This window comes from Humulus lupulus, chromosome 6 (genome assembly GCF_963169125.1).
Source record: "Humulus lupulus chromosome 6, drHumLupu1.1, whole genome shotgun sequence".
In the NCBI taxonomy this organism is placed as follows: domain Eukaryota; kingdom Viridiplantae; phylum Streptophyta; class Magnoliopsida; order Rosales; family Cannabaceae; genus Humulus; species Humulus lupulus.
In genome coordinates, this window is record NC_084798.1 from 51,622,108 (window position 1) to 51,640,805 (window position 18,698).

An 18,698-nucleotide genomic window follows, 5' to 3' on the forward strand; every position below is an offset into this window, starting at 1 on the left:
AGGAATCTAAAACAATTGGAAACATAAATTCCTTGCCGTCAGCATGCATCTGACAACCAATAAGTGGCTTGATTTCCTACACTCCCCTCAAGCTAGATGACATATGCTAAACATTCCTAGTTTGGAGCTGAGTTCACTGCCGGTTGTCTTGAGAGAACATGCTTCAAGATGATGATCTTGCCTTTAATCTTCTCATTGATGAAATGATGATCAATTTCAACATGTTTGGTTCTATCATGATGGACTGATTATTTGCAATTGCTATAGCTGATTGATTATCACAGAAAACATTTATAGGGCCTTCAAGGCGGATTCTGAGTTCATCAAGTAAGTGTTTCAGCCACATTCCTTTACAAATTCCATGTGCTAAGGCACGGATTTCTGCTTCAACACTACTGCGAGCTACTACCTGCTGCTTCTTGTTGTGCCAAGATGCGAGATTTCCCCAAATATAGGAGCGGTATCCGGAAGTGGATCTTCTGTCAGTGAGAGAACCTACCCAATCTGCATCTGTGTAGATTTTAAGATCCTTGTGAAAAGCTTTTTTGAACATTAGCCATTTTCTTAGTGTTCCTTCGAGGTACCTAAGAATCCGATAGACAACATCCATGTGTTCCTCTGCGGTATTGTTGAGAAATTGACTAACAACACTTACAACAAAGCTTATATCAGGCCGAGTGTGAGTTACGTAGATTAATTTTCCCACGAGATGTTGGTACCTTCCTCTATCAACTTTTATTCCGCCTATTTGTTCTCCAAGTTTGGTATTAGGATCCATCGGTGTGTCAACTGGCTTGTTTCCTGTAAGAGGTCGAGGGCATATTTTCGTTGAGTGACTGAGATGCCTAGGATGGATCTTGCTACTTCCATCCCTAGGAAGTATCTTAATTGTCCTAGATCCTTTATCTCAAATTCCTTGGAGAGGAACTACTTGAGATGAGTAATTTCCTCCATGAAATTTTATGTAACCACAATATCATCGACATAAACTATTAACACTGTTTGTTTTCCCCCTGTTGAACGTTTTACAAACAGAGTGTGATGTGACTGGCACCGAGTGTAGCCATCTCCCTTTAGAACTTTCGTAATCTGTCAAACCATGCTCAAGGGGATTGCTTGAGGCCATAAAGGGATTTCTTGAGTTTGCACACCTTTCCCTTAGTGAATCTGTCCTCAAATTTTGGAGGTATATCCATGTATACTTCTTTCACTAGATCTCAGTTAAGAAATGTATTCTTTACATCAAGTTGGAATAAAGGCCATTCTTTGTTTACTGCAATCGACAAGAGAGCTTAGATGGTGTTCAACTTAGCAATAGGAGCAAACGTCTCTAGGTAATCAATGCCATAGGATTGAATGAATCCTTTGGTCACTATGCGAGCCTTGAATCTTTCAATGCTTCCATCCGCCTTATGCTCGACTGAGAAGATCCATTTGCAGCCAACTGTGCGCTTTCCAAGAGGTAGATCTGTGAGGATCCATGTTTCATTCTTTTCAAGTGCTCTACGTTCTTACATCGTGGCAGCCTTCCAATCAGGAATCTGTAGGGGTTCCTGGACCGATGTGGGAACCTGAACTTGGTCCAAGGAGGTGATAAAGGCTCTATATGTAGGAGATAGGCTTGAGTAACTCAGATAATTGTGAATGGGATATTGAGTGCAAGAGCGTACCCCCTTTCTGTGAGCAATGGGGATGTTCAGATCATCTGACACATTTTCTTCCATAATAGGTTCAAGTCTAGCATCTTGTGTTTTTTCAAGGATGAATGGGATCATATCATATTCTTGACCTTGCTGAGTTTGTGTAGTGGCTTGTGCAATGCTTGCTAATTGTTTCTTTCTCCTTGAGTAAACCCGAATCTCTTTGCTTGGGATGGGGACAAGACTTGAAGAGATTGGATGAGGAGTTCTTGGCTCATTTGATTTGGCTGAATGATGAGGTTGGACCTCTTTGCTTGGAATGTGGATAGGACTTGAAAAGATTGGATGAGAATTTCTTGGCTCATGTGATTCAATTGAATAGTTTGGAGTATGGGCAACGGAAGAAGTTGGTGTTGTTCTTGGAAGAATTGTGTTGTGAGGAGAGGTATTTGGAGGAGAATCAACTGTATTGTCAGTGAGAGAAACAAAATTCCAATTTTGCAATTCTTGACTATGGTTCTCCCCTGGAATTGTAGAATTGGTGTAATAAGGCTGGTCTTCAAAGGAAGTGACATCCATGGAGTGGAACAACTTTTTGGAAATTGGACAGTAGCACTTGTAGCCTATTTTATTGGATGAGTAGCCAAGAAAGATATATTTGGTGGCACTGGCATCGAGTTTGCTTCGGTGTGAGGAGTGAATATGGACAAATGCAACACAACCAAAGACACGAAGGGGAATTTGAGACACTAGATGTGAGTGAGGATATGATTGAAGAAGGATTTGCAGCAGAGTTTTGAACTTTAGGACTGATGATGGCATTCTATTTATGAGATAGGTGGCTGTGAGGACAGCTTCACCCCAGAATCTTTTTGGAACATGAGATGGAAAAAGTAAGGATCGAGGTACCTCAAGTAAATGGCGAATTTTGCGTTCGACTACACCATTTTGTTGTTGTGTGTCGACGCAGGAACTTTGATGAACAATCCCATGCGATTGCAAATATGATCCAAGGACAGAATTGAAGAAGTCACGAGCATTTTCGGTTTTTAATACCTGAATGTTTGTTTGAAATTGGGTTTGAATCATTTTGTGCAAGTTTTGGAAAATCTAATTTGTTTCAGACTCTTCTTTCATGAGGAATGTCCAACTTAAGTGGCTATGATCATCAACTAGTAACAAAAACCAACGTGCCCCACTGATATTCTGAATTTTGGATGATCCCCAAATATCCCCATGAATGAGTGAGAAGGGATGAGAGGGTTGATGAGGTCTTAGGGCAAAAGAATGACGAGAGTGCTTAGAAAATTGACAAATATCACATCGAAGAGACTGAGGGTTTATATTGACAAATAGGGATGAGGATAAGTGTTTGAGGTACACGAAATTTGGATGACCTAGACGGTAGTGTCATAATGTTATTGTATTGATTTTATTGGACTGGTTTACTGATGTAAGAGATTGACACTGAGAGAGACAACAATGATTTTCATGGTTAGACTCAGGGGTTTTGATTTTTAGCAGATACAAGCCATTTATGAACTCCTGGCCAATCATCATCCTCGATTCCACATCCTGAAAAACACAAAAATTAGCAGCAAATATAGCTTCATAATTAAGATCTCTATTTAGTTTGCTCACTGAGATTAAATTACAATCAAGTTTGAGAACGTAAAGAACAGAATTTAAAACAAGACTTGGTGTGATTGTTATGGTCCCAATTCTGTCTATTCTCAAACACGAGCCATTTGCTATGTGGACAGTGCTATCATTGCAGCATTTGACCAAAAATGAAAATAGTGATCTATCACCTGTCATGTGGTCTGAAGCACTGGAATCCACAATCCAATGGGTATGAGGGGTTTGAATAACCAAGAGTGCATAAATGTTGCTTTGTTGTGCAACTAAAGAGAAATATTGTGAAGAGCTTTGTTCTGCCATAGAGTAATACCAGCGGAGACGAGGCAATGGAGCATGGATGAGTGGCGCGTTGGAGACAAGGAAGACGCCAAGGAGGAAGACACCTGAAAAAGAGGTCGTCGGAGGTAGTCACATGCCTACACGCGCCGGCGGGTGGCATAGCTGGCAGAGGATGACGGAGGCGTGTGGGGCTCACGTGCAGCTTTGCTGGGCACCAGAGTTTGGGGTTCCGCCGATTGAAAGATGGGCAATCTCCCTGGGCCGGAGGTGAGAATAGAATAACACTCGAAAATGGGTTTCTAGGATTGAATCGCAAGAATACCAAACCCTAAATTTTTAAGAGAGGGCTGAAAAAAAATTGAAAAATAAATCCCAATTTTGAGCTTCTATTGCTCTGATACCATGAAGAAAATGGTATGAGAGAAATTATTTTTATTTCTGTATTCTCTATTTTTTACAACATAGAACTAGGCTATATATACAGCATACATCTAAGACCCTTCATATTAAAATCTAAATACAATAAATAGGGATTTCTATAGATTAGGAATCTGAAACAACAATTAGAAACATAAATTCCTTGCTGTCAACATTTGACAACCAATAACTAGCTTGATTTCCTACACTAGTCATAGATGTAAGTTATATCTCTGTAACCAGGCATTAGCATAATTTGAAGCATTGTCAACAAGTAATGCAGTTGGGAGGTATAAGATTATTTTAGGAGCCTTCAAAACAAGTCCCTATGGAAGAGACCTAGAGTTTTTATGTTTCTACAAACATTTTTCTTTATCTTTTTGGGAAATTGTTGGCTGCATCTAAAGCTAGCGTTAGAAAAATTGTGGTTGCACTAAATTCTTCACATAAAATATCAGTTTGATAGGGATTAGATCTCGTCAGCATGTTTTGGAAATCTTGCCTGGCAATATGAATATCTTTTAAGAAGAGGTCATCTAGCCCACTTAGTGGGGAATATCCTTGACTTGAACCTCCTCTTATATTACATGTGCCAGATTCTCCACAAGTTTGTTTTTCCCTCTTTGTAGAAAGGTTTCTGTTGAAATGGTGTGGAAATTTTTTTTCTTGCTATATTTCTATTCTCTGATATATTTGTACAACCTAGGAATAGATATATATATAGGAAATACAGGAATAATTACATTAAACACAGAAATAGGAACCGATTCCTATTCCTAGGAATCCCAAAGATCAAACATTAATACCCTATTTTTTTTCTAACTGTCAACAGTTTCAGCTTAACTTGTGCTTCATAATGAGTTGATGCCAACCTAGCTAGACTATTGGTGAAGCAAAACAGAATGATAGATGAATTCTGTGTCTCAAATGGTTGGGATTGTAACTGGAATTTCCACCTAATCAGAAATGTAAACGATAGAGAGGCAGTTGAATACATTGACTTAGTTCAGAGGCTTCAAAACCATAAACTGTGCCAAGTTATGGATGATAGAAGAAGTTGGCTGGGTGACCCCTCTGAAGTTTTTTCTTTCTTTAAACAAAACAGCGCTACTTGTGTTATTTAATAAAAGAGAAATAATACAGAGTGAAGTACGGTGCAGGAAACATGCAAGTTAGTAGATGCCATATTCTTTTGTGATGATTGACACTCTTATCTTACACAGAATTATCAAATTACTTTAACAGTGCATTTTGTACTATTTTATTAAACTGGATTAAGCACTGGAGACAAGTAGTGTACATGATTTAGAAAATTTACCTAGTCGTTTGGTAGATGCAATGAAATGTCCTATAGGCTAGTAACAAATATTTCTCTGAATTTTTGTGGAGACGGTGATGGTGGGAAGGCAATTTCTTTGACACAATCTCTGAATTATCCCTAGATTTTTCTTCTAAAAATTGAAAACTTTCTTTTGGCAATTACTTACACAATAGATATCTTGCCATCCAGAAATGCGCAAATATGAATTTTGAAAATTCCTGTGTCATTCTTCTCTGACTATCTTTAATAGAAGAGCCCTGAGCATGTGACTGTGGCCAGTTCTTTTCACATTTTTTACATTTATACTAATTATCTTATTTTTCTTTTAAGAATTATCTTTGTAATTAACAATTTTCAGTTTTTCATCTCTGGAAGAACTAGATTCATTTTATGCATTGTGATTATTTGAATATTTTTCTGTGTATTATTATCTCAAAGAGAGGGAATATATATACAACCTAGGATCTGACCTAATAAATACAAATAACTAATTCTAGAAAGTACAACTGTAAAATCCCCTAATTTTAGAAAGAATAAATATACAAAATATTTGGTATTAATACCAAATTGATCCCTATTTACAGCTGTGGTCAACTAACTAATTACTGAAATAAATCCACACTCCCCCTCAAGCTTGGTTGTGTATATCAAACATCCCAAGCTTGCAAATTAAATCTTCAAAGCTGGTTCTTGGGAGAGCTTTAGTGAGGATGTCAGCTGTTTGAAATCTTGATGGAATATAAACAGTTTGAACAATGGCATTCTCAATCTTCTCAGTGATGAAGTGTCTATCTATCTCAATATGTTTAGTCCTGTCATGATGTACAGGATTTTTTGCAATGCTAATGGCAGCTTGACTGTCACAAAACATTTGGATAGATTCTTCTGTAAATACTCCCAGTTCGCCAAATAACTTTTTCAGCCAAATTCCCTCACAAATGCCGAGAGCTAGAGCTCTAAACTCAGCTTCAGCTGAGCTTCTAGAAACAACTGCCTGTTTCTTACTTCTCCATGTTACTAGATTACCCCAAACATAAGAACAGTAACCTGAAGTACTCCTTCTGTCTGTTATATCTCCTGCCCAGTCTGCATCAGTGTACACTCTGATTTCCTTATTTTCACTCTTCCTGAAAAGCACACCTTTTCCTGGAGTCATCTTGAGATATCTCAGGATCCTTGTAACTGCTTCCATGTGTTCCTCTGTTGGATTATTCATGTATTGACTCACCACACTAACAGGAAAACCAATGTCAGGTCTAGTGTGAGATAAATAAATAAGACGTCCAACTAGCCTTTGATATCTCCCCTTGTCCACAGGTGTCTGATCAGTCCCAGAGCCAATTTTCTTGTTCGATTCCATTGGAGTTGAGGCTGGTTTACACCCAAGCATTCCTGTTTCTTTGAGTAAGTCAAGAACATACTTACGTTGAGAAACAAAAATGCCATGTCTTGATCGTGCAATTTCCATGCCAAGAAAATATCTGAGATACCCTAGATCTTTAATCTCAAATTGCTTTGATAAGAAACTTTTCAACATTACTAGTTCCTCCTTGTAATTACCTGTCAATATTATATCATCAACATAAACGATTAGGATAGCTATCCTTTTATCTGAGTCGAGTTTGACAAACAATGTGTGATCTGCCTGACATTGTGTGTAGCCATTCTGAATGATTGACTTAGTGAATTTTCCAAACCATGCTCGTGGAGATTGCTTAAGGCCATATAGAGATTTTTTGAGTCTACATACTTTATCGTGGTTGGATGAATTCTCAAAACCAGGTGGGATATCCATATAGACTTCTTCTTCAAGGTCACCATTCAAAAAAGCATTCTTAACATCTAGTTGGTGTAGTGGCCAGTCCTGATTTGCAGCAAGAGAGAGAAGGACACGGATGGTGTTGAGTTTAGCAACGGGTGCAAAAGTCTCTTGATAATCTATCCCATAAGACTGAGTGAAACCCTTGGCAACCAAGCGAGCTTTAAGCCTCTCAATGCTACCATCTGCTTTATGCTTAATAGTGAATACCCACTTGCATCCCACGGGTTTCTTTCCAGTTGGCAATTTTGTGATTTCCCAAGTACCATTCTTCACCAGGGCGTTGACCTCATCTTGTATAGCCTTTTTCCAACTAGGATCAGTTAGTGCCTCTTGAATTGTACGAGGAATCTGTACACTGTCAAGAGTAGAAACAAATGCCTGATAGGATGGAGATAAGATTTTGTAGGACATAAAGTTGCCAATAGGATGTTGAGTACAAGCTCGAACACCTTTTCTTAAAGCAATAGGCAGGTCATCATTTATATGAATAACATTATCACGACTAGGATTACTCAAACCTGAATGTATTTCTGGAGGATGTGGATCCAGTTCCGATTCATGGCAGCACTCAAGATGTGTTTGATCTTTTAATTCTTTGTCAGAATATTTCCTTCTTTGGTAGACACGGATCTCTTTAGGTTCTTGTTGTTGAGACTCAATAGTCATGAGTGGATCTTGATTTTCTATGACTTGAGAAGAATTAGATGGACCTTGATTTTCCATGACTGAAGAGGTCGAATAAGTGTCTTTGACTGGATTGGAAAATTGATCGAGAGGTGGAGTATGAGTATGATCGAGAGGTGGAGTATGAGTATGAGTACCTGGAATAATGCCAGTATGGGTACCTGGAATACTCTCCCAAAGATGAGATTCATTTACATTCTCCCCCTGAATCTCAGATTTGTAGTAAGCATGTTTTTCAAAAAAGGTTACGTCCATAGAGTTATAAGTTTTTCGAGTTGTAGGAGAATAACACTTATAACCCTTTTGATGGGAGGAATAACCAATAAAGATACATTTGATAGACTTAGGATCCAACTTACTACGATGTTGTGAATAGATATGTACAAAAACAATGCATCCAAAGAGTTTAGGGTCAACAAAACTAATGAACCGAGTATGAGGGAATAGTTGCAAAAGAGTTTGACAAGGAGTTTGAAATTTTAGCACCTTGGATGGCATTCGATTGATGAGGTATGCAACAGTAAGAATGGCATCACCCCAGGAAAAATTTGGGAACATGAGTCCCAAACATGAGAGATCGAGCAACTTCAAGGAGATGTCGATTTTTGCGTTCAGCAATTCCATTTTGCTGAGGAGTATCAACACAAGAACTTAAGTGAATGATGCCTTGTTGTATCAGATAAGGACCAAGAATAGAATTAAAGAAATCTTTGGCATTGTCGGTTTTGAGAATTTGAATCTTAGTTTGAAATTGTGTTTGAATTATAGAATGAAAGCGCTGAAATATTTCACCCACTTCTGATTTATTTTTCATGAGAAACACCCAAGTTAATCTCGTGTGATCATCTATAAAAGATGCAAACCATCTTTTTCCCGTTATAGTATTGACCCGCGAAGGCCCCCAAACATCACTATGAATTAATGAAAAAGGTTTGGATGGTTTATATGTTGATCTAGAATAACTATTGCGAGTGTGTTTTGCAAACTGACAAATTTCACAGCAAAAGGAGTTTGGATTTTTATTAATAAATAAAGAGGGAAACATTTTTGACAAATACAAAAAATTTGGATGACCAAGACGATAGTGCCATAGCATAATATCACTATCTTTATTAGAACAAGAAATGGATTGGTTATTCAAAGAAAGCAAACCAAATTTTTGGGCTGTGCGAGTAGATTGAGTTTCATTCCTTAGAACATACAGACCAGAACACATCTCAGCACTGCCAATCCTCTTCCCCGAATCCAAGTCCTGAAACACACAAAGATTTGAGAAAAATTTAGTCACACAATGGTGGTCACAAGTAAATTTACTAATAGAAAGTAAATTACAATCCAATTTTGGTACATAGAGTACAGATGTGAGGGTTAGGTCTTTATTTATGATGACTGATCCCACACCCTCAACTTTAGAGAGTGTTCCATCAGCAATTTTGACAGTTTGATTTCCTGTACTCATGTGAAACTTAGAAAAATTGGATGCATCTCCTGTCATGTGATCTGACGCCCCAGAATCAAGAATCCAAGGTTTAGTAGTTCTTTTATTGACAAAATAAGCTACTGATTTATTACCTCGTTCTGCCAACATTCCAGTACCATGAGAGGCAGTCAACGATGCGGAGGACTGATTTAGAAGCTGCTGAAGGGCCTCAAGCTGAGCTTTAGTGAAAGGAGCTGATTCAGTTGCCTCATTTTTTCCTTCAGTTGTGAAACCAGTAGTGGCAGCAACATTCCCCCTACTTTCACGATCACCCCAGGATTTTGGCTTCCAATTTGGAGGCTTTCCATGGATTTTCCAGCATGTTTCTTTGTAGTGTCTTGGTTTTCTGTGGTGATCACACCAGGGGCGCCCCTTGGTTTGACGAGTATAAGGAGTTGTTTCATGGAACTGTCTTCCAGCAGCAAGGGCAGATGATTCTTGATCTGAAAAAGAATTATGAGAGCCCATCATAACCTTTTTCCTACTTTCTTCAAGACGAACTTCTGAAAATGCTTCTTTGACCTTAGGAAGTGGCTTGGTGCTCATGATTCGACTCCGCACTGCGTCCAGATTTTTGTTAAGGCCATGAAGAAATTTGAAAGTTCTCTTTCTCTCCACAATAGTATGATATAGAGTAGTGTCATCACTGCATTTCCAAGCATATTCTTCAAATAAATCCAGCTGCTGCCAATACCGTGTGAGAGTGTTGAAGTATTGCGTGACCGAGGTATCATCTTGGCGGAGATCGAACAAGGCAGCTTCGATTGCAAAAAGTTCTGAGGTATTTTCAGAACTTGAATAAGAATATTTGACAGCATCCCATAGTTCCTTTGCTGTGGCATATAAGAGAAAATTTTCTCCTATATCATTGTTCATAGAATTGATCAACCATGATTTAATCATGTGATTATCAGATTTCCAAGTTTTGAAGGCAGGATCATCTTGTTTTGGAGCAGAGATTTCACCTGTGAGATACTCCTCCTTGCCTTTTCCACCAATATACATCACCACAGATTGGGACCACTGAAGATAATTGTGCCCATTGAATTTGTGACTGGTAACTAGGAGATAGCTTCATTGCCGTGAGAGGAAGTTGGAGTAGAGAGGGGCTGATCTAGTGAGGAGGTCTTGGAGGTTACCTCTGAGATGGAGCTGTCTTTTTCAGCAGCCATGGCAGTCAGGAAAGAAGAACAGAAACACACGGAGAAGAGGAAAGGAAAAAAAAAAAAATATTGGAGAGCTAGGCAGAGAAAAAATTGGAGAGCTCTGATACCATGTGATTATTTGAATATTTTTCTGTGTATTATTATCTCAAAAAGAGGGAATATATATACAACCTAGGATCTGACCTAATAAATACAAATAACTAATTCTAGAAAGTACAACTGTAAAATCCCCTAATTTTAGAAAGAATAAATATACAAAATATTTGGTATTAATACCAAATTGATCCCTATTTACAGCTGTGGTCAACTAACTAATTACTGAAATAAATCCACATGCATGGTTGTTTGTAGAAGTGATTTTGCTGATATATATTTTAATTAAATTCAGAGGGAACACATTCTAAGGATTGGGTATTGTGTGTGTGTGTAATTAAAAATGAGTTAATATTCATTTTCTTGTTGCAGGTTTTCCCAAAGATTAAAGATTCTGTTCAGGTAATTGTTATTGCAATAGCTAGACTTTCTTTCAAATGCAATGTTTATTAGTAGGTGCTGATTTATTGTCTTTGATGGAATATTTTTTTAGGGGGGTGTTATGATATTCATCAGTTCTTACTTTGAGTTTGTTCGAATTCGGAACTTTTTGAAGTCACAGAATGCGTCCTTTTGTCTACTTTCAGAGTAAGAGGCTGCTAATCTATCATTCCTGTTCCCTACTGCCCATGTTAAATCACATATTTATTGAGTAATAGATAATGTAATTGTATAATTTCTATCCCTTTGTGGAAAATGTTATAATGCACAAAATATTGACTTTTGTTTGTCAGGTATACAAAACAAAGTGATATTTCACGGGCTCGAGTTTGGTTTTTTGAAGGGAAAAGGAAAATCATGCTTTATACGGAGAGAATGCACTTCTACCACAGATACAAGGTTCTCGTACTGCTCATCAAGATAATTTGATTCTTTTTATGCAATATGCTGCTTTTACATATATGTACATATTCTGTGTTTGTGTGTGTACATTTACTGTGTTTTTGTATGATATATACATGTGCATTTGTTTTATTTTTAGATATGTGTATTTATCTATGTTTATATGATTGTGTCGGGTAAGTAATTGATGAAATGTTCATGTTTGTACATGTTGTACTTGTACTTGTACTTGTAGTCTAGTATTCTTAATTATTAACACTTATATGTTATTCTCCTCTCGAGTAGATTCGCGGTATTAAGAATTTGCTGTTCTATTCACTCCCCGAGAGAAAGGAGTTTTACCCTGAGGTAAGTGTCATCTCAACATTATTATATAGAGATGTTAAAATGTGGTTATATTTGTATGCCAGTGGGATGTGTACTTTTTATTTAGGATTTTTTCCTACTGCAGTCCCCATTTTTTACACTTTGTAACACCTCGGTCCAAAAAATTGATTTTGTATCAGTTAGATCCCCATCTTTTTCAAATTGTATCATTTAGGTCCTTAAATGCTATTTTTATTTATTTTTTCTTTTAAAATACATAAAAAATACAAAATAAATGATGAATCATTCTTAAAATAATATTTGGGCATAATTTATGACAATTTTTTAAAAAAAAAATTATGACAATAACAAACATGACATGAGAAAAAATATTTTCATGGTATTTTTAAAAATAATTAATATTTTTATAAATTAAATTAATGTTTCATTAAAAAAAATATTCTTACCTACATTGTTGTTTTATATTAATGCTTTCATACATTTTTTTAAACTTAATAGTGTATATAAAATTATTTATGTGCATATGATTCGTTATAAGTATGTACATGATAAATAATTTACGAAAAATTTACAAAATAAATATGTACATGATAAATATTGATAATCTTGTGATAGTTTAGTTATTAATATTAAAAAAATATAGGTAAGAATTTTTTTAATGAGAAATTAATTTAATTAGTAAAACTATTAAATATTTTTTATAATGTCATGCAAATATATTTTTTTTCAATGTCATTTTTGATATTGTCATAAATTAGGTGGTTCAATTTTTTTTAGATTGATTCATCATTTTTTATATTTTATTTTTGTATTTTGAATGAAAAAGAAATAAAAATATCATTTAGGGTCTAAATGATACGATTTGAAAAGGTTGAGAACCTAACTGATACAAAATCAACTTTCGGGACCTAAGTGTTACAAAGTGTAAGGAATAAGGATTGCAGCTGAAAAAAAAACCCTTTTATTTAATCTAATCGTACTGTCGGAAGAGTAAAAAGAATGTTTAATACTAGCCTTTTCACACGTTCGTTTTTTTTTTCTCAGATTGTTAACATGGTTGAGGGGTCCGATAACCTTACGAGCACCACACTTTTCTCTCGCTTCGATCAATTACGGGTATTATAGTTTTGTTACTTGTTATTCATATGATTATTTGTTTGATTAACTAATTTTTGTACCATAGACTTTATATTCAGAATTTCAGTTTGGTTAAGGGTATATTAGGAAGTTTATTAGTTTGGCTTTAGGCTTGATGAGTGTGAAAAAGAAGTGACCCTGAACAGAGTTGATGTAGATATGAAGGGGACTGCTTCACCATATCAATTGTTGATTCCCGTATTTAGACTTGAATAGACTGAAAAGAACCATTAGAACCAAGTTCTCTTAGAAGCTGCTTGCTAACTAAACCCTTCCATAATGTATGCAAATGATTTAAGATTTATCTACAAGTAAATGGGAAACCAAATCAATTAATCAGCAGATAACTACAAGGGTACTATGATCTCCACTTGAAACTTGTGTCTATCTAATTTTGTTAGGTTATATTTTCATTAGCAAACCCAATTTTCAACCGACAAATCAGTTAAGCATTGGGGAATTTGAAGCACAATTTCTTTCAGGGCTAAATATAAATAATGATTTGCACCTGTGGTCTTGTGGATGTAACTTAACATGATACCTTGTCTTGTGTAATATGTTTTACCAATAAGCAAAGTTATACATGCATCAATCCAAATGAAATGCTGTAGCTAAATTTCATTTAACCATATGAGAACATATAATTACATGAAATACTTTACCAACAATTGATGATACATTTTATTAGCAATGTATCCAAGTGGGGTTATTATTGTGATTTCGGTAAATTTTAATTTTAAGAACACTTTCTCTTCTTTTCTTTCCTTTCCCGGACCGGAAAGAGGCTTTGTAGGGCTCAAGTTTTTTGTTTATAACCAGTATCTTTCCTTGAGAATTGTGTTTAATTCCGTTGATGTTGTTCCATATTAGTTACTCATTTTCTTTCATCTTTATTTTACTGCTTTATGCATAGCTGGAGAGAATTGTTGGAACAGCAAATGCAAAGAGAATGGTGAAATCGGAGAAGGAGGTGTTTGTGTTCTGTTGATGACAATTTTCCCCTCCAAAATTTTGGAAATGTTATATATTCGAAGAGCAAATATTTTTGACATCTCTATATGTTAAGGTGCCTTGAGAAACGACCGGGATTTATTATTATTATTTTTTGATAGTAGTGTTTCCTAACCAGGACAAGTGTTATTTAATTTTTAGAATTGAGTTTAGCTCTTTTTTCTATTTTATTTTACTTTTTTATGTCCTTGTTCAAGGGTAATTTTACAACGGTAATTTTGGAAGTGTAACAAACAGAGATCTTAGTAATATTATGTTACAAGGGTAATTTTGTTTCATATAAATTATACAAATAACGTTATTTGAAAAAGAAAATAGGAAATTTGTGGAAATTAGATTGCATATCCAATTTTGAACTTTCAATTAGAAGAATATGTTTCATTTACACTTTATTCTCTTATTTTTATGTAAATTTATCGTCATGCCCTTATTTCCCCCTCCCTCCGTAGCAATTTTAGTATCGAAGATTATTTTTTCTTTGTATTTTTTTTTTGTAAGGTTTCTTGATCTGTGATTTTCACCTTCTAGTTCACATTTTATTACACGTTTGTCATGTGTGATTCACATGTTTGAAAACTATGCATTAAAAATCGGCCTGAACAATTGACCTATGTCTTGACACTTTTATTATTTATTACTCAAGAACTACAAAATTACAACCAAAGTCAATTGAGCTTAATAAATACGATTATTTTTATGTGCATTAAAAAAAACGTGAAAAGCATAGTGACGACCTCTCCTATTTGAATTTGACAGTCATAGTTATATTTAAATTTGAATATACAACATAATTATTTAGTTTTCAGATGTTAACTTATTTAATTATTGGAATAAAAAACTAATTAAATATATATTAAATTTTGTGCACAGTTTTACGTGTTCAGCTCCATATCATGCGTTCATGATCTCTTTATGCTTGAAGAGAAATTATGTCGAATAGGGCTCCTTGCCTGATCTGATTGCCTTCACGAGCAGATCTGCTATCTATGTAAGCATCATTTTTGACACGTATTCTTTTAAAAAATTGAGTATATTAGATGAAAATTAATTTTACAAAAAGTTTAGTGTATAAATATAAGAAAAATTACATGTGTAATCGTTTTTTTTTTAAATTTTATTCCAAAAATTACGTGAGTTTTTATTTACAATATTGATTATATTTTCATACTGTTTTCAATTTAATTGTATCGTAAATTTATACTTAATTATTTCACTTTTTCTTTTAGAAATCTTTTCTTTTTCTTTGCGACTTTAAAAAACACACACTGTTGGTCGTTTGGGCTCAAGAGTGGTACCATCGCGACTTATTTTTCAAGGTATTCATTTTGATATGTAGGAAACATATATTTTCTCCCCGTCACCCGAATCAAAATCAACCTTTTAGTTGCTTACGATACCAATCAGATAGTGATTAGTTACTATTCTATAAAAAACTTTATTTTAGTTAATTAACTCCAACATTATTTTTGGACTTTGGTTTATTGATTTCTCTAACATATGAAAAGTAACTTTGTAGTTGCTTTTAATTTATTTAAATGAAAGGTAAATCAAAGAGTCCCTAAAATGTGCATTATTTGCTATGATTTTAAAGTAACTTGTAAGTTTTTTTTTGAGAAGTTTATATTTCTCAATGCATTTTTTTATTATATTGCTATATCAATACACAAAAACATTCTTATGATATAGTATACATATTATAAGTGCTTATAAACTTTATTTTAATAGTTTCCTTTTTATTTTTATTTAATCTATAATTAAAATAATAGTAATAACTAAAAATGTGGGTTTATATATGGTAACTTATATATTTTTATTGTGTATGATTATTTGTATTCAATGCACTTTATACACAACATTTACTATTGTTATACCCAAAATTCGGCACTTCTACGGGGCAGCCCGCGAAGTGATGATATGTAAAGACAAAGTGTCGGGACACAACAGTCACCACCATCCGCCGCTAGTGCCAGCCTACTTCTCCCATCGCGTGAAGCTAAATAATCCCTAGATGGCCACGCCAACTTCAATCGTAATAAGATAAGGGCCCTAGCCAAACACACAAGTCAAACAAACACACGTCACAAGGATCTGCTAAAGTCACCATCAACCATAGCTGATCCCCGAGGCCCTTGCCGGTCGTCGAGGCCCCTGGCTGCTCGATGGTGGCCCCCTCGCCATTCGAGCCTCATTTTCCACCAGAGTGTGCCTTCAACCATTAAATGAATAGGACACGCCAAACTACCATTTTCGGTGAGACACAAACCTCTCTCCAGCCAAGTGTACTGAAATTTAGCTTGATCTGGAAACAAGGTGCCACCGTCAGCCATTTCCATCTTCGCAGCTATAAATAGTGCAAACCGAAATGTAACAATGGAGAGAAAAAAAAGTCAGTTGCTGTTCATTTTCAGAGAGAGCTCCTACTCTCCATTACTGTAACTTCCCCATGAACAAGATCAAACTTAGCTTGTTCTTGAGGGTCCAAAGTTCATAAATAATACTGATTAAAGTGGACGTAGGTCATCTTTTTTGCGCCGAACTACTATAAATATCTGCCTCATTCATTTCTTACTGCATTTATATATCTTCTCCTTAGCAAATTGTTCATCATTAAGATTCGCTCTGAGGTATTACACACAAAACAACTATTCATTTATTGCTTTGTGCAAGTTGACGAAAAAATGACTCAACATTTTGGTGCTTTCATTGAGAGTGTGAGTCTCAGAGTAAGATCTCCTCACCGACCACCCAAGGTGGCCCACCCCCTCGCTGGGCATGGCACCTAGGCGTGGTCCAGCTAAAGAGAACGACCGTACAAAATCTTCCTCCTCCCCCTCCTCTAAGGGACGTTGAGGAAGACCCTCATGAGAATTTGGATTAAGGCAATGACAACCACATTCCCCAACTATCCGAGGTGGCATGGGAGGACGTCACCACCTTGAGAAAAGAGATGGCAGGGTTGCGTGCCATGAACGCCGCTACTGTAGTTGAGATGGCTGCCCAGCGACAAGACATGGAACAATGACAAAGAGAGGCGACCCTCGCCTTCGAGACGGCCATACGCATAGCAGTGAGGCGTCGTCAAGCTCCTTCAGGGCAGTCCCATGCCTTGGATGGAGAAGGGGTGGAGAAATCAACTGCTCATCACTCTAGGAGTACCGCAAATCCCGAAAGATCCCAGTCCCAGATGGGACACCCTCCTCGACCTCCAATTTAGGGAGGACAGCGACCGACCCAAGCTTGGGACCATGGAAAAGGCTTAGTTAGTCACTCACTTCATAGTCGACGTAGGCGAGGGGAAGACACCAATAGTGCCCACACCGATAACATTTGTACACTTCTTAGAGAAATAGTGAGACCAAGGAAAGAGCCTGACCTGCGCGGACACCTGAATGACTGGTGAGGTGACGCTCAAGGTCAGAACACAGAGAGCCATGGTGACTTGTGTGACCATCTGGGCGCTCGAAGGGAAGAGCAAGGAGACCACAATAGGTGACCTCTTGTCCCCAATGCCCAAAGGGTCCCTGTAACCAATGACCAAGAGGTCCTGGTCGCCAATGACCCAGTTTTTTCTCAGATCAAGGAGTCGAGAAGGGTGATCCGGGAGATGGGAAAGACCAAGAATGGCGAGCCCGTTTTGAATCCAAGAAAGGCGAGCCCCTTCTTTCCCGCATCGCCGACACACAACTACCTAACAACTTTAGGATGCCACTGATGGCGAACTACGACGATAAATGAGATCCCTTGGAGCATATCAACAACTTCGAGATTCAGATGGAGATCCACAAGGTGTCAGATAATGCACGATGCAGGGTTTTCTCGACCACCACTACAACAAAAAAGGCAATTTGCTTCAGTTTATAACTGCCACAATTGAGTTTTTGCGTCAGTTTAATATGTGACGCAATTTCCCATGACGCAAACCAGAGTAGCATTTGCGTCAGCTGGGCACTGTCACAAATCTGGCATTTGTGGCACTGGTCCACTAACACAAACGCCTGGCATTTGCGTCAGTTGGGCACTATCAAAAATTTGGCATTTGTGGCAGTGCCCCACTGACGCAAATGCCAGGCGTTTGTGTCAGTGGGCCACTGCCACAAATGTTAAAAACAGGTATTTTTTGTGTCAGTTGGGAACTGTCACATAAAGTATTAACCAGGGAAATTACAAATGTTTATGCCAATTTCCCTGGCCTATTTTGATTAAAAAAACAGCAGCAAAAACAGAAAAAACAACTGTATAATTTTTTTAACATTTATCTAAAGTTAACTTTTATGATCAAATCTACAAAAGTAATTCAGATTTCAATGTTAATCTATGTATATAGGTAGTCTTGTGTTCTAAATTTCTAAGTATTAAACCTCATTTAACTAAAATTTCCTCACCAACTTGCTCATTTGCTAAGCAAGACACGCCAAAACTGATTTAGCCCACTCATCCCAAACCTCGTTGATTTCATCAACCGAATATGGTGCCGTATTCGTAAACTAATTAGAAATCATCCAAATAAAATCATGAACTATAGTTTAAATTAAAATTAAAAGGTAAAACAATACCTCATTTTCCAAGTAGGCCTTTGGTTTAGGCTGTGAAATCAACTCTTTAGCAAACTTCATAATGTAAAAGCCACACTCGGTTGGCCTAGTTTGGTTTCGACACTATTACAACATAGTTATACAAATTTAAGTATTATATTTAGCAAGTGATTATAATAAAAATATGTCAAAAACTTTAATACGATAAGTAATATAGTTTACTTACCTTATGAACACAAACTTTAAGATTGATTGACTCTTTTTGTCTTCGGTGAGTATCATATAGATCCAATGCCCTTCACAAA

The 18,698-nt window shown here is 36.4% G+C and overlaps 1 protein-coding gene across 3 annotated transcripts in view; it reads left to right on the forward strand.

The window, feature by feature from the left end:
- Positions 1-14,129, forward strand: part of LOC133782165 (protein NUCLEOLAR FACTOR 1) — a 53,134-nt gene extending 39,005 nt beyond the window's left edge. For all 3 annotated transcript variants that reach the window (XM_062221374.1, XM_062221372.1, XM_062221373.1), the window contains 6 exons: positions 10,916-10,945; positions 11,037-11,131; positions 11,278-11,383; positions 11,672-11,734; positions 12,758-12,829; positions 13,764-14,129. In XM_062221374.1, the coding sequence (XP_062077358.1) occupies positions 10,916-10,945; positions 11,037-11,131; positions 11,278-11,383; positions 11,672-11,734; positions 12,758-12,829; positions 13,764-13,838 (441 nt within the window). In that variant the 3' untranslated portion in view covers positions 13,839-14,129. The remainder of the gene's footprint in view (positions 1-10,915; positions 10,946-11,036; positions 11,132-11,277; positions 11,384-11,671; positions 11,735-12,757; positions 12,830-13,763) is intronic.
- The last annotated feature ends 4,569 nt before the right edge of the window (positions 14,130-18,698 follow it).